Consider the following 15,395-nt stretch of genomic DNA (forward strand, 5'->3'; position numbering starts at 1 on the left):
ACCAATCGTCGCACAAATCAATCTTGCTCTGACACCATTGTTGGGAAACCTAGACAGAGCATTACATGTACAGCAGAAGAACAGAAAACAAAAATCATAGATTTCCTAAAGAAAAAGCTTCATCGTTGTGTGAAGATTGGTGCGCAAAACTAAAAACGTAAAAGTAAAAACTGCACGTGTCAAGGCAGATTTGTTACTTAGGGAGATCGTATATTCCTGTAAAATTTTAGATCTGTAGGAGTAGATGAAGAAGATCAACTGTCCTCCTCTTTAGTAGTGATCCATATGGTAGATGCGATGAAAATGTTTCTCAAATCGCCGCATGATCTTTCTCTCCACACGCACCACATGATCAAGAAGGAGTCGACTTTTCTTGTTGTCCACACACCCCAAACTAGGGCCATCGATTGAGAAGAAGAGAGAGGGAGGAGTATAGGAGGAGACAATAAAAATAGGCCCAGCCTATGCCCCTTTGAGATATGGAAATGTCATTGAAAGTCACAATATCTATTTTAGATTGAAACTTAACTTTGATACTACAAATATTGAGGATGAAGGAGGAAGAAAACGAGAGATTTAATGACTCTTACGAGAACTCGACGCAGGAGATAATCATAAGAAGTAAAGGTAAAAAGATAAAAATAGTCAAGAAAAAGGCCAGACGTAAAGAAGAACGTCAAAGGAACGCTCAACAAAAATAAAAATAAAAAGATTTGTTTGAGAAATTTGCCAACTATCATCTTCCCGCATTAAAAAAAATTTGCAGGCTGTTGGACATGCCATGGTGTACTTATTTGCAGGCTGTTGGACATGCCAACAACAGGGCAGAGTTGCCAGATCATCTGCATCCTTCCTAGCTTTTTTTCTTCCCCATGGAACCATCCCAGGTCCTTTTCTTACCCCTTCTTTCGACAGAAAAGACACCTCTTCGCCTTAGATACCGCCGATGTCAGCGTTACGGAGACGAAGAAGATCAAAGGAAAGATCTCCATGGAGACCACAAGGAGTTGATTTCATCAAAATTCACACTTATCAACGAAAAAAACAGAAATAAAAAAAAAAGCACATTGAGAAAGATACTACTTTCCGAGCATAAAGTGGTCAAAGCAGATGACATCTGAGGCCTCTGTGCCCACCCACCCATGGATACGAAAGGAACAACAGAATCATCATCAATGTTTTGATGAAAGGTGAAAGCAGCTGCCATGGATGAAGACATGCTGAGTGGCAGTCGATGGAGGCCACATCCTGCTGCTACTTCATTTGTCAAACACAGTGCGGATGGTGAGCTATACAAAACCGACACAGCACAAGAACTGAATCGAAATCAATGATTCACTTACCTCTTCGAAAGGACAGCAATGGAGATAATGCAGGACAGTCCATTTGGGCAACCCGAAGAGAGGAGGGGGAGTGCAACTTCCAGCACTCAAGACAGGGCCCCAGAAATATAATCTTTTGTGGTTCAGATCTGGATGTCACTCTCTAAATCTGGGGCAGAAGATGATCTTAGTGGAAAGAACTTTTCCCCTGTCAGCAACCTGAATGGAAACAGTTCATCGGCAATGCAGAGGAAAGGAATTGGATAAAGCAACTAGGTCAGGAATATATGTATGCCACAGCCTACGCTCACATACAAGTTCAGAGTACTGGAATTGTATACTCTCATTATGAGAAAATAGTATATGATACAATTATTAGAGATGCAGAAATTAAGCTAGCTTACTCGGCGCTTCATGAGCACCTCAGACAAGAAAATGCAGCAAAAGATGGGATGGATGGGATGATTGCGAGCCTGTGAAGATTCTGATTTCATTTTTCAGTACTCCAGTGTCCCCACAGATGCGATCCCGGTGCTCACAGTTCTCGAATCCTGCCGGTTGATGTAGTCGTCACAACTATTATTTGGGAGCCGTTTGATGCAAGTTGAGTTAAGGAATTCAACACTCTGCTTGCCCATTTGCTGCACTTCCTGTGGCGAAAGTATTTTGATGCACCACACACTGTTCACAAACTCCCTGGAGAAGGCATAATCATGAAAAAAATGTCAGAGAAGCACACTTGAGATGTGAAATCAAACTAGAATCTTAAAAGTTGTGGTCAATATCAAAATCTTGAACTCCGATCTAGTTGCTATTAAGAAAATGCAATAGGTACGGTGGTAAAAATTCTGAACAGAAAAAGATGATCTTGTCAAAGTCAGTGAAGTATGACCATAAGATACGAAACAGTGTTACATAATAATGACATGATCAGAATGGACTTACTGCCAGGGATCGTCGCCGACCAGAAGAATGTCATTCTCCCTGTCGACAAATACAAGCTGCCAGCCTGATCTCAAAGGGTCTTCTAACTGACCTTCTAGGCCAAACAAATGACCAAGCTCACTACGCAGCTCATGGTAGCTGCTAAACTTGGCAATGTCCAGTGACCTTCCCAAAGACCCTGATTTATAAACCTGTAATTGCAAATTATACTGATCAGCTGACTACAGGAGACAGTTCAACTGGCAATCATGTTCTTATCATGTAAAATGACTAACTGGAAGAGTTGGATAACTAATTTTAATACTTCCCAGCAAGTTTGTTTAATGACCAGTTAATAATCTTTCCATCTGTGCAAGTTTTACCAAGCATCAAGTCACTTTGTCAAAAGATGATTTAGCTTAGATCCATTAAACAGTGAAGCAATAATTCTCAAATGCTTTTACAAGCAACTGAAGGAAACAAATATTCTATTAAATATCATGCATGTGTACAAAGAGTGAAAAATCCCAAAATGACCATATTAATCATTGAAACTAAATTTAGGCATGTAACTAATGAATGAGAGTGTTTTTTTCCCATTATTTTCAAATGAAAAAAAAAACTCATTCATTTGGTGTTCACTTATGGCATTTTTATTAAATTCTCAGAATATGTAATTTTCGAGTAAGTTTTGCTGTTAAAAAAGATTCAAACCAGAGAACAGCAAAATTAACTTGAGGTCAACGAGGATAAATCACTGACCTTAACAGAGGTTCTGCTTTTTGGGTTTAATGAATCCACATTTTCAGGGGAATGCAGAAATCCAGGTTCCTCTAAACTATTGGAACCAGTCAATGTTTGATTCAATGCAAAATCATTTCCCGAGGAAGCCACAAAATTGCTAGCAGCATAGCGAATGTTCATTGAATCAGTCTCATTTCTGATATTGCTTAGGTTTGCCATACCATTCTGCACTAAAAGTGGTGAGGAGTCAATGTTAACACCAAACAAGAGATGATTCTGGCCATCCACGTTACCATCTTGATCCACCATGCACTCTCTTCCAGGAAATGGTGGTAATGTAACAGAACGCTGAGCAATGTTAGGTTGTGATACGCCTGATTGTTCCACTCGTGGCAGCACACATTGATCACCAGAAGGGAGCATTGACTCAATTGCCACCCGCTTTGAGGGCCAGGGACTTGAGGTAAATACTTGGTTGCCTCTTGACCAACTATGTAGATTTGATGCATCCTCTGGAGACAATTGATGCAAAATATCATGCAGCGAGGAGGCATTCGATGTTCGGACAAAGTTACCATTGGAGTTGGAAAAGTTCTGTGACTGGGAAAACGACAAAATATTTTGCAATGCAGTTGAAGGAGATTGTGATTCAGAGATAAGTTCAGGCAAGGCTGACATTCCAGTGCAAACTTGTTGAGTAGACAAAAACTTCTGCTGTTGTATTTGTTGATGATGCAGTGTTTGCTTCTGCTGCGGCAGTTGCTGCTGCGAAATTTCTTGCTGGTGCTGCTGCTCACCAAATGAGTATTCCTGCCGCAACTGATGCTGAAGAAATTCAGCTTGAGACTGGCTTTGCACCTGGTTTATTTGAATATCCTGAAGAAAGGTTTGAGGAGGTTGAGATTGACCATGCTCTAGGACCTGACTTGGTAGCATAGGAGATGTTCTGGTGGTTATGTTCTGAGTTTGCTGGAAAGGCAGCACTGAAGGTGATATTAGTTTTGTAGTCTCCGTGGTCCTCGTTTCCTGAAGTCCTGCTGCAGCCATTGCCTGGTACATGCCAGGCTGCAGACCAAGTATCGGAGTATCAAAATTTGGCTGCGTCCAAGGTGTAACACCTATACCCTGAAAATTCAGTGACTGAAGTCCTGTATTTCCACCATTTTGAAGCCACAATAGAGGTGAATTCAGACTGATATCATCCTTTCCACCTAAATTGGAAAGACCATTAAGATGAATGGCAATACAGCACTAAAAATAATGAACAATACAAAATATAAACATATCATTATAGCTGGAAAAAACTGGTGAAGGCCTTTCTGCTGTAATTATTTTTGTACACAACAAGAAATCATAAAGTATACCGTAGAGTGAGGGCAATCCAGTAGGCCATGGACGCTTAAGCCTGAAAGGAAAAGGAGATGGATACATTGGAAAGGTTGTCAAAGGCTCAATTTCCCAGAGTGATACCCTGGGCTGCCTTTGTCCAGCTGTTGACTCATCCCAGCCAACCTGAATAAAATGAGAACCAGGAGTTTAGCCAGGACAGCAGCAAATCTTTATGTTCTCCAAGCAGATTTTGCAAAGTTCCATAAGACAGACAGACAGGTGTAAACCTTCAACATTTATTCAGAGACGAACCCTTTTGATTAAAAAATTGATATTGCAGAAAGATTTACCTTCACAGAGCGCCAGTGTGAATTTGGCCAACGGACAGGGTCAAGATCACTGATCCCTGTAATTGTGCCCATGTATCTGATAAACAAAAGAAGAAATCATCATGAGTGGAATATTATGGAATGGAATGTCAAAAATCTATCCTGAATAAAAACTTGTGTATGCAGTAACAACAAAGGGAACAAGAAAAGATTATCACAATACTTGAAGGGAACGATAAAAGATTATCACGACACTTGGTGATGCAACTAAAATATGTATGCCAAAGAACCTAAATTAACAGGATTGGTAGGTAAACTCAAACTTACCGTCGAACGCTTGACTCTTCTGTTTCAAAAAGCATCCGGAAACGCATACCCACAGAAACACGTGTGTGATGAACAGCCTTAACATATTTAGCTAGTGGGATAACAAATTCAGAAGGGCTTGCCCTGAAAGAATATGATATAACATTAATCAAAGTCAAACAAGCATAAGACAGATCTTTGAGCTGTGCCAGTTTACCTTGGGTTGTAAAATATAGTAAACCGGCTATTTGTAGCAGCAGCATGAGCAGCTGCAGCAAGAAGCCCTATGTGCATGCTATCACTAGACAGTACAGATGAAGGCATAACTGTTTGTGGTCTATTAGCACGCCGAATTCCCAGAAGTAACTGATTGTTATCATTCCTATCAAAGCAAAAAACTTAGTATTGAGATTAAAAGACAATGCCAAAAAAAGTTAATTGTAATAGTACCATATAAAAAGTACAGAATCCCCTGCAACGAGTCTTTTTGCACTCACGAACACACTCCATCCTGTTGTAAGAAGATGCCTCTTCGGCTGACCTGCATCAGGAAAATGATAATGCCCTCAGTGATTAGGATATAATGTCACACATGCAATACAGGCTAAAAATCTTACTTGAAAAATGTGCATGAGCTACAAGTATTACCAAATTTTGGAAGCTGTTGTTCAGAATTTAGAACGCACTAGCAGAATGAAAATGAAAACACATAGCATCTAAAAGTTGTATGTCAGAAAAGGTAAGACAGGTCCACCATGTGATTAATATGCATTCCTTGCTATTGAGCAAATACTTGCTAAAGAAATTGAAGTCTAATTCTTTTATTATGATCCAAAATAATATCATAGCAGCAAATAGTTTGTGTATCTCTACCACAGAACATCTGCTGTTGGAATTAGGTCACTGTTTTTGTAAGTTCAATTATATCCATTTCGAACTTCCTTCCATTTCTAAATTCCCCGTCTGTAGATTTCAATCCATGTAACTGCACCACATGGTATCTGCACCCTGGTTCTGTCAACCACGATAATTTCCTCCAGACATGTTCTCAAACATTGCTCACACTTGTCAAAATTGTTCTCTGCAAACTTATTCTCAAAGCCACCCCTAACAGCAGCATGAACTCTCTATTGGTCTCAAACTTCTGGTAGAAGTACCTTTCACACAAGATCAAGATGTGCATTATTGGTACGAGAGCTTTGGTTCAACCTTTATTAGTGGTAAAGAAATATAAGATTCTGTGGAACATGTTAATGTAATGCTGTCGATAGCCCATTGGACAACATATGAATTATGACTAGCAAAGTCTGAGACCATTCACTGATAACACATACCTCGGAAGATGTGGCGGAACTTCCACTCGTTACCATGGAGATCTTTTGCAATCAATTCTTGTGCAGGAGGCTGCTGTGAAAAATCCTACAAGAGCAACATAATTTGAATAAGTATAAGAGGATCAGATATTTCTGTTCTAGATTCATCATATCTATCATTTATTTTGTGTATTGAATTCCAATTCAAACTTGTCATAGCAAGAAAAATCTACCAATGGAGGGAACACTTTTTCTGCTGCTCGGCGGGGAACAGAGAATCCACCATGTGTACTGGTGTCGCTCGCAGTTAATGTCTTACAGAAATAATTGGTAGGTTGTTTACACGGTGTACCCATTTCAGTTATTAGATAAGGATCCTTTTGCTCTTGCTGCAGAATATGATGCAAAGTTATGCAACCAAAAGGATATTCAAGTGCAACATAGTAAGACATTGAAAGCGAAGATACAGTTCATTACAGGGCTTAATGGTTGCAACGTCATCTGGCCATAAACTTCATCTGTTTCTACATCTGCCTGAAGAGAACAGACATTCATAGATAAGAAAATGATCATGTAATTAGAAACAGTGACAAGTATCTAAAAGAAACTTACATGCATAGTAACATTATGCAGCTGACAAACCAACTGAGGAGGTAAGCTTGGGTAGCTGGGGAGTGAATCAAATTCCTTGTTGGTTGATGCAGCAACCTTCAGAGAGAATCTAAATTAAATAGCATCCCTTGAAGCATAAAGATGACATGTTCCACGTGTTATGACCAAAAAATGCTCATCAAATAAAACTCAAGAAGTCAAGTTCAGAACACTGGCAGATTATTGTATTGCTTAGTACCTTACAACAAATTAGAAATGAGTAAATATCTGACCTGCTCGCTGTGGCCCTGTGGGAAATATACCACCCGACTTCCAACAGAAGGTAATGAAACTAGTGGTCCAGCACAAGCATGCCATAATTCCGAATTCAGACATACCTGTTCTTCTGCTTCTAGTTCCACAATTATCAATTACCAAAATGAGAATAAAGAAAACAAAAAGAGTAATAATGGGTGAGAGTGAAGTTTACAGAAACACAGTGATTAGGAAATAACAACTCATTTGCAGGTTGGAAGATACACACTGTTGTTTACACACAGTAGTTTCCTTGGTTCTTTTGCCAAACATAATTAAGAAAAAGATGAAGTAACTATAAACTCTGAAATAATCACTAAATTCTCTTTTTGTTACTGAACACATGGAAGTCTATTCACAGAAAAAGCCTCACATTTAAACTTGGTGTTTAACCATCTAAATAAGCATGTCTCTTTAACAGCTCAGGAAAATCTTTTAGTATCTTGTCTATGATGTTGACTGTCAAGAAATGAAGATACAGGTATCGAATCCAACTTCTGCATTTGTGGTCTATCATACAGGGAAGCTGAAGGTAAGTCTGATTCATGTCATCATAAACATCCTCTTAAACAATAGGTAGAACATTATACTTGCCATTCAGATAGCTTTTTCAAGGTGGTTTCAAGCCTTGTTTGATTTTACTTGAAACAGATGGCTTTAGGAATAAGCAGAAAAAATGTTATGTTTTAAATAGAATGGCTCTAGTTTGGCACATAGAGAAGTTTGGTCCTATGAATGTCCTGAGACGAGAAAAAACAAGGGTTTAACTAGTTTGCAGACCATAAATTGAGAATCATACATATCCGATGAGATAACCTACTGGGGGTAAAAGACAACTAATAAAATAAAAAATTGAATTAGAAGGCCCCATCCTATGCATGCAAAATTGATTTTTCTGATGAATTGGAGAACGATGAAGAATTTGATTGTAGCTCTTAGCTCAACAACAGACATCAGAAACACTACAGATTCCAGGATAAGACAAATGCTGAACCTTCCAAGTTCCCACAGATCAGAGGTCTCTTATGCTTCAGCAACAAAGACCAAAATTTCAAGAGGGAACCCTATTCATTATCGATGCACATTTCCAGGTCGAAAATCTCAGAACACAATGATAGGAAGCTGAAGAATGCAGAACCAAGGGAGGAATCATCATGAACAAAGATTAGAATATACATAAGTATCTGAAGCTTCCAGCAATAATGCACATCCGTAAACAGAAATTTCTGGGCTAAACAACAAAAAAGAGGAAAAAGCCAAAAAAAATTACCTTCGTTCTGCTGATTGCCCAGACCTCCTGACGAGAGCCTCATCTCCTGTACTTAATAGAGCGCTTGCAGCAACAGGAACCACACCACCGTCAAGCCCAGGACTGAAGTTGCTACCTTCTCTTCAAAGCATAACAAAACCTTTGGGTAAGAGATGCAACAAACACTGGCCGTTCTCTTTCACACAGAAAACCCATTTTCTTAAATTTTAATGCGCGAAACACATTCCTCTATTATTATTAGTATTTAGCAGTAGTTTTCACCCTCGCCAAAAGCCTCTACCCTTCAATTCGTATGGAATCCATGCAACACGGAAAAAAGGTGGAAACTAACTGGCATAAAAACCCCAGGAGAAACGGATGCGATTAATTCAAAGCCAAGTCTACTGCAAGAAATGTGCTCTCCCAGTATCATCAGTTCCAGAGCTGAACTATGCAAGCCCTAGCAAAAGAAGTCGCAACTTTGACATCAAGAGATAATTCTTTTGACGTTTACGAAAAATACCAAAGCCGTAAGAAACGTCAAATATCTTTAATATAGACGTCGCGGCGTCTCAGCTTATCAGAATTCTAAGCAAATCTCCTCCTCCATCGTCAATCGACAACCGCCAGGTTCTCGGACTACATATACGGTCAACGAGCTACAAATCGGATGAACAAAAACATCCCAACGGACCAAAGAAACCCATCTGAAACCCCCCCCTCCTATCAACGAAGAAATTGACTCGGCTGAACCTCAAAATCCCAAACCAAGCTCAAGTTTAGATCAGAAGTAATATTCGAAAACCTCAAAACCTGATGATATCAGCAGAAACATTATCAAAATCCAAGCATCCGAGACGAAAGCCCCAAGGGAGGAAGTAGAGATCTCACCTCGGTAACTCCCTTTTCAAGCCGGACCAGCACTAACAGCATCGCAGCACCAAAAAAGGAGCCCTTTTTCTTGCAATAGACGTCGATGCCAACCCCGATCCTCCTCCGATCTCCGCCTCGAACCGCAAGAACGAGCTCGGTTCCCAAGAAACTCGAACGCAGAGCTCCGTCGGAGAGCCTAGCGCGAGTTCATCCTCCCCAGGTGTCTCATCCGGAACCCTAGGTAGCTCAGCTCCCCGCCGCCGGGAACCAGCGCCGGATTCCGGGATCTCAGTGGTTAAAGAAGCATTTGCGACGGAACAGCGGCATCGCCCAACGATCCTTCCTGTCGAGGGAGCAATCGAAGGCCGGATACCGCCTGCTTGCTCGCCCGCCCACTTGGATGGAGAGCTCCGAAGAGAGTTCGAGGCGCCTCGTTTCAGGCTTTAACATGAACAACAGTAGCGCGAGATGGGAGGCATCGCTTATTATTATTTCTCTTCGTTACCGCACTAACAGAAAAAGGACGGAAGAAGGATTAGGGTGAGATCAGTTGTGTTTGGGTTTGACCTTCTCGCCGCTGGAGCGAGTCGTAGTCTTCCCACAACCGTTCACATAGAAAGGGCACAGGTAGTATTGCTACATGCACACACAATATTCGCATGTGATGGTTTATTCTACGGTGATGTGACGCTCGCTTTGTATCACGTACCATATAGAAGATTCACATGTTTCGACTGAGATAGCTTGGGCTCTCTCTCGGTTGACTGCATGAGCTTCCATCGAGCGGCAATGCGGCATCCGTGAACTGAGGAGGAGGACTCGATGTGGTCTCGCGATCGACCAATAGAAGAGTTTGGATCTTGATACTCGATGACCATAGCTTATCACATTAAACAATGTGCCTCCTCCTACATTTTTGTAGATTTGGTCGGATCCAAGACACAATGTTTAGTTGCGGTACTTGATGGAGCTGACCTGCTTCCTGCAGCCACTGTAGCACGAGAAAGCCCACGTCGAGGCACCAAACTCCGACAACATCCATCTCTCAACTCGATGGTGGTGAGGCAGCCTCTCATGTCGGCACAACTCTTCTCCTTCGTGCCTGCCAAGGCAGTGAGCCCCACTGTACCAGCAGCCATGGACCACGGTGTCACAGACTTGGGCGAAGAACTGGTCCTTCGCCCCCACACCTTTTTCAGGTCTGTGTGTTACACATGCCTTCCTCCCCTCGCACAACCCAAAAGCAAGCAGCACCTGCGTTTCTCAGCTGTCCCAACTCGGGAACAAACTCCAGGAATCATCCCCCCAAGTCACCCCATTCATTCGACTTCGCTGCATGCATACCTTGGAGTCCTCGGCGTCCACATGCACCGCGACCTCTGGCCTCGGCCGTGGCCGTGGCCGTGGCCGTGCCGAGACCAGGGAGGGCCCATCGCTGATGGCTGCATCACCTGAATCATCGTGTGATTCAGCTGATGCTATTCGTGTGGTGGTCGTAAGGCCGTGCTCGTTACAGGCTGGGTGATGATCCAGTGATTAGACTCCCTCACATGCGCATTGTGCAGGAGAGCCGTCGTCGTCACGTCATGCATCCAAGACTCCAATCCTTTCGTGTCCGTATGGAACTTAAATTATCTATGTACCACAAATCCTTTTCCCTTGCGCAGCTTCCACCGGTGTAATGAGTCTACATTTATCCTGGCCATAGCATTCGGTCGGAGTGGTACTATTGACGACTTTGAAGGAGGAGTTGGAAGACATGGAAGATGCAGTCATTGTCCAATGTTCTGTCAGTAGCCATCGGAGTTGTCTTCCCCCTCGCCTTATAATAATAATGTCAGTCACAGGGCACCGAGGAATCTGTGGCCACATGCAGTCACGAACCAAAATAATGCAAGCTTTTACCTATTTTTCCGGACCCCTCACGAAGAGGGATCTAAGAGGCATCCTTTCCTCAATCAATGGAATGTCACTTCCTATTACTTTAGTGCACGAGAAGAGACATCTACGAAGGCCACTTGCTATGCTGCCTTTATTGGAGTTTTCCCAAGATGTGTACGCATAACTAATTGACCGACTGACTTCTTAAGAAACATCTCTTCCTAGAAACTCAGCAACCAGCAGTCTGTGGTAATGGCTTGATCAGATACACAGGTGGAAGATAAGCGAAGCACTCGGACGTGCACGACAGACCATCGCACTCACTGGTATTTCTCGTGAAATCGATGCTTCGACATGCAATTCTTTTGCAGCATATCGGATGTGCATGATGTTTAGTGCTTAATTATCGATGAATTTAGATTTAAACCAGATGAAATTAACCACTTCTCAAACATTATCCATGCAATTCTTCTGCTTCTGCAGTGCAAAATCTTCCTACCACTGTTGTAGTACTATTGAAACTGGTAAGCTCTTTTCCCTGTCTGCTGCTACTCGATCTATCGTTCTTAATGGCATGTGGTGCATGAATTGTGTGCCTTAAGTTTCAACGGCAGAAGGAGACCTCACGATGTTTACCGATACCCACACAGAGATGACATTCAGAATGGGACTTGGTGACAGGTTTAGCCTGCTTCAAGACAAATACACACACATGCTACGTTAGTATAATGATCACCCAACATTATATATGCCACGAGATCTTCTAGCATTGAAACTTTCAAGCCAGAGAGCTATACTTGAATTATCAGATTAGCAACAGAAAGTGAATGAAGCGTTCATTTTTCCTTCATGGTGGCTGTAGTTTCATCAAAAAGGAAATGAAACATAACCATCATGGGGTGTTTTAGGACAGCATATTCTCGGTTTTGTTCAGTCTCAGTAATTTTGTTGCTTGGTTTCATGATTAGCAAAGGTTGATGAAAGTTCCCAAGAAGCTGATAGAATTCACCAATGATTTGTATTACAAAAAATTCAACCTACAACTTTCCATTAATTATAAGTAAGTAAAAAAAAAAAGCCTTTCTTCCTCACTGATAAAAATGATGTATGAACTTAAACAAGATCTACTTGTAAGCAAGCATCGGCTATCCATAAGAGTGAATGCCAACAGAAAATTCAGAATAGTAATGTGGTGCTATTTATCTCACGCCAGTTGTTCTCAAGGAAGAAAGGAATGGGACCTCACAAGCTTCTAAAGTGTCATCCACTGATGGCGTCTTTGCTAATCACAAATTGATCTTTATATTTGGAAGTGATCGACAGGACCACAATTTTCAACACTCCAATGGTCCCTCAGTCTTGTGGATTGAGATGCCAGTGCGTGCATTCATGGAATGAGGTAAGAATTTGATGTACAAGGGGGTCATACCGAAGATGCATAGGAACTGCATCTTGGCAAGGACGACTTGCGAAAAGTAGCAACCGAGAAATGGCAAATGAGTGAGGATGTACAGGAATTTTAGGAGGGTGGGGACTCCAAGAGCACATAAACTATGAACATCAAGGTGGGAATGTCTTGTTTATTTTTCCTGATCCAGACTTCCCTTGTGACATTTTCCAAGTGTTCTTGGATGCATTGCGTGCATGTATCTCATTAAATTTCTTATTGTGGGCCACCTTCCACAACTGAGAATAGTACTGGTGCCATTGGTACACAGTCACAGGCAATCAAAGAAGCTCTCCGTCTGCAACTGGTGTGTGTCCCTGTAACACCATTGGTAATGTAAAGCTGGTGGCAACAGCACTCTCTGTAATGTCCAGTTCATTGTTTTTTCACACGAACTAGGAGAATTTCCACTTGTCTCTACTGGATGGAGATAGATGTAAGAGATCAGTAAGGTTATCGATCGAATGCTTCCATCTGATCCATATTCCCATATTCAGAACACTGATAAGAAGCTCTAGTCTTCCGGTGGTTAATCACATATGTAAGCTCATTCATCTGAGGCTCTCCCGCATGGTTGCTGAGCTCTGAGACTTCCAGTCCTCATATCGTTTATCAAGATCTAGCTGATTCAAGGGAATGATCACAAACTTGGATTCACAAAAAGGAAAATCCTACCATTTTCTTGCACAATAAGCACTGGATTTATACTAGTGGGCCTTTATATGATGGAGTCTAAACATGATATGAAAAAGGAATTCGTGACGAGAGAAAGTCGACAAACACTTTATTGCTTTGAAGACCGATGATGTCAGTAGTCACCATGCCTCCTTTTGGATTCTTCAACGATCTAATGACGAGCTTTGCTGGGCTGGAAGAAGAGTAAAACATATGCAGAACTGCCTTCATGGTTTATCAGATGCTTTTACTGAAAATTATGTTTTTAGTACACAGCCACCGGCCACTCCATCATGTTTATCACACGTTGACCCGAGGCTCTCGATCATTATGGTGCTGAAGATATTTTGAGCTGGGCATGTGAGACAGCTGCAGTGATAACAGTGGCAATCACACTATCGGCACTTTCAACTTCCACTTGCACTACTACAAAAACCAACCTTAATCATCTGAGATGAACTCTCGAGTAATTTTGGTTACTAGTACTATGATCCAAAGTGACATTTTGACCGCTGCATCAGAATCTAATGAAGTGAAGGCTCCAAGAAAGAACACCTACTCGATCTGATTTAATTCATTCAATACTTGTCTCTGCAACTTGTGATCATGCAATCAGGAAATTTGGACTAAAGAGCAGAATTACTAGTCAACTTTCGTATTGGAACACAGGACGTACTCATTCTGTTGTTGGAAAACATCTGACTTTTTTTGTACTGAGATTAGGCTAATGCTTTAAGAAGAAGCTGAGATTAGCTGAAAAGATACGACTGTATGGTGGCCGATCACTGTCGATGCGACGCAACCTAAAGGCACCTTGTCAGATGTGGAGGCCCATGATAATGTAATCATGCAAGGGACATCATAATTAGATTACTATAGCTTCGGGGAAGAAGACACTGATGATAATTAAAACGAATCAATGTCATAGTGATGCTGTCAAAGCAATCTCATCCTGAGTTGTGCTGCTTCATCTTCTTTCCTCCCTGGTCACTTGGGAGGAGACAATTGAGTCTTCCACGATCCACCGTCAAAACTTTACGATCTGCACTGGAACCCCCTGTTCTTGATTTGTGATGTTAAATTCTTGGAAAGATGAGTTCTTAATCATCTCATGTTGTGGTGAGAATGTTGGACATGTGGCAAACAGCAATTCAACCTTTCACCTGTCCGAGAAGCCACAAGAAACGCTTGGTTCCCTCGCCCTCCGCAACTCCTGGTGCTTCTCCCCAGGAACATGCGCCCCTAAAAGATCTTCGATGGTGTCTCCAATCTCGAAGTTAATGCCATGCATACGAACAAGGACTACAGTAGATATTTGAATCATGGTTTTGGACAAGGAATTTATTGATCCTTGCGTGCTTGCCATCTGGCTCACAGGACGTCCAACTCCGATCGCCGTCTTCGCCTTCTTCTTAAATGCGAGGTTTGTCGTAAGTGGCAGCGAACGAGAGGGAGACGTGCCAAATGTTGCGTCTTCGTATTCTTTGTTGTCGCTGTGAATCCCCAATTTTCTTGCTTCGGAGAAGAAGAAGAATTCATGTCAATTTCTTGTTAAATTGCTTCAGCTGAATCCAATCTTCGATCAATTCGTCTACGAGCTTAAGCTAATACGGACAACACGGAAGCTGATCGACAGATAAAGCGAGATAAAGAGAGGATCAAGCAAGGCAACCTGTGGTGCTCTGTTACATCATCTCTTCAGAATTATTGGGTGGTACGAAGCTTCCAAGTGATGCCGTATTTGCGAGGAAAGGAGCAGCGATCCACCGGCAAATGTCCCCACGCGTGTGGTCTGCAAAGGCATTCGCATACGATTGTGAGTCCAATAGCCAGACATGTGTATGGTTTGCAGTATGAGAATTTGGCTTCTAATGGTCACCCTGACATGACTGCAGCTCCCGAGATCGAGCGACGGTGCTGGCGGAATTGCCAAGCCTTGAAATCCAAGTAACCAGTCAAGTCTTCAGAATCTAATCGGTGTTGAGATAAATGCAACAGATGAAATCCATCATTGCAGCAAAAACTTGAGAACATTTGATTATACTGAATCAACAAAGAAATAGGGAAATCAAACTAAACTTAGATTTCACAGCATTG

The 15,395-nt window shown here is 41.8% G+C and overlaps 1 protein-coding gene across 4 annotated transcripts; it reads right to left on the minus strand.

Moving 5' to 3' along the window:
* Nucleotides 1–1,647: 1,647 nt before the first annotated feature.
* LOC103972438 (auxin response factor 6) lies at nt 1,648–9,774 on the minus strand. Of its 4 annotated transcripts, none has more exons than XM_009386779.3 (15): nt 9,314–9,774; nt 8,444–8,558; nt 7,152–7,270; nt 6,880–6,975; nt 6,745–6,801; nt 6,501–6,656; nt 6,289–6,373; nt 5,405–5,495; nt 5,172–5,336; nt 4,976–5,098; nt 4,670–4,745; nt 4,355–4,502; nt 3,009–4,201; nt 2,268–2,458; nt 1,648–2,018 (listed from the first exon to the last, which is right to left on the minus strand). In XM_009386779.3, exons 2-15 carry the CDS (start codon nt 8,484–8,486, stop codon nt 1,820–1,822), a joined length of 2,742 nt encoding a protein of 913 aa, XP_009385054.2. In that variant the 5' UTR covers nt 8,487–8,558; nt 9,314–9,774; the 3' UTR covers nt 1,648–1,819. The 4 variants fall into 4 exon arrangements, with proteins under 4 accessions (XP_009385054.2, XP_009385053.2, XP_065030532.1 ...); XM_009386778.3 differs by having other exon boundaries at nt 8,444–8,563; XM_065174460.1 differs by having other exon boundaries at nt 7,152–7,264; nt 8,444–8,563; nt 9,314–9,454.
* Between the last annotated feature and the right edge of the window lie 5,621 nt (nt 9,775–15,395).

Source organism: Musa acuminata, chromosome BXJ3-11 (genome assembly GCF_036884655.1).
Source record: "Musa acuminata AAA Group cultivar baxijiao chromosome BXJ3-11, Cavendish_Baxijiao_AAA, whole genome shotgun sequence".
NCBI classification, from domain to species: domain Eukaryota; kingdom Viridiplantae; phylum Streptophyta; class Magnoliopsida; order Zingiberales; family Musaceae; genus Musa; species Musa acuminata.

Excerpts from the sequence above, each read along its gene's own strand:
- LOC103972438 (XM_009386779.3), bottom strand. The coding sequence starts at position 8,486 with ATGAGGCTCTCGTCAGGAGGTCTGGGCAATCAGCAGAACGAAG. Across the intron at positions 6,976-7,151 it reads CACAGGGCCACAGCGAGCAG|GTTGCTGCATCAACCAACAA; the intron begins GTCAGATATTTA and ends TTCTCTCTGAAG. Across the intron at positions 4,503-4,669 it reads CACACTGGCGCTCTGTGAAG|GTTGGCTGGGATGAGTCAAC; the intron begins GTAAATCTTTCT and ends CATTTTATTCAG.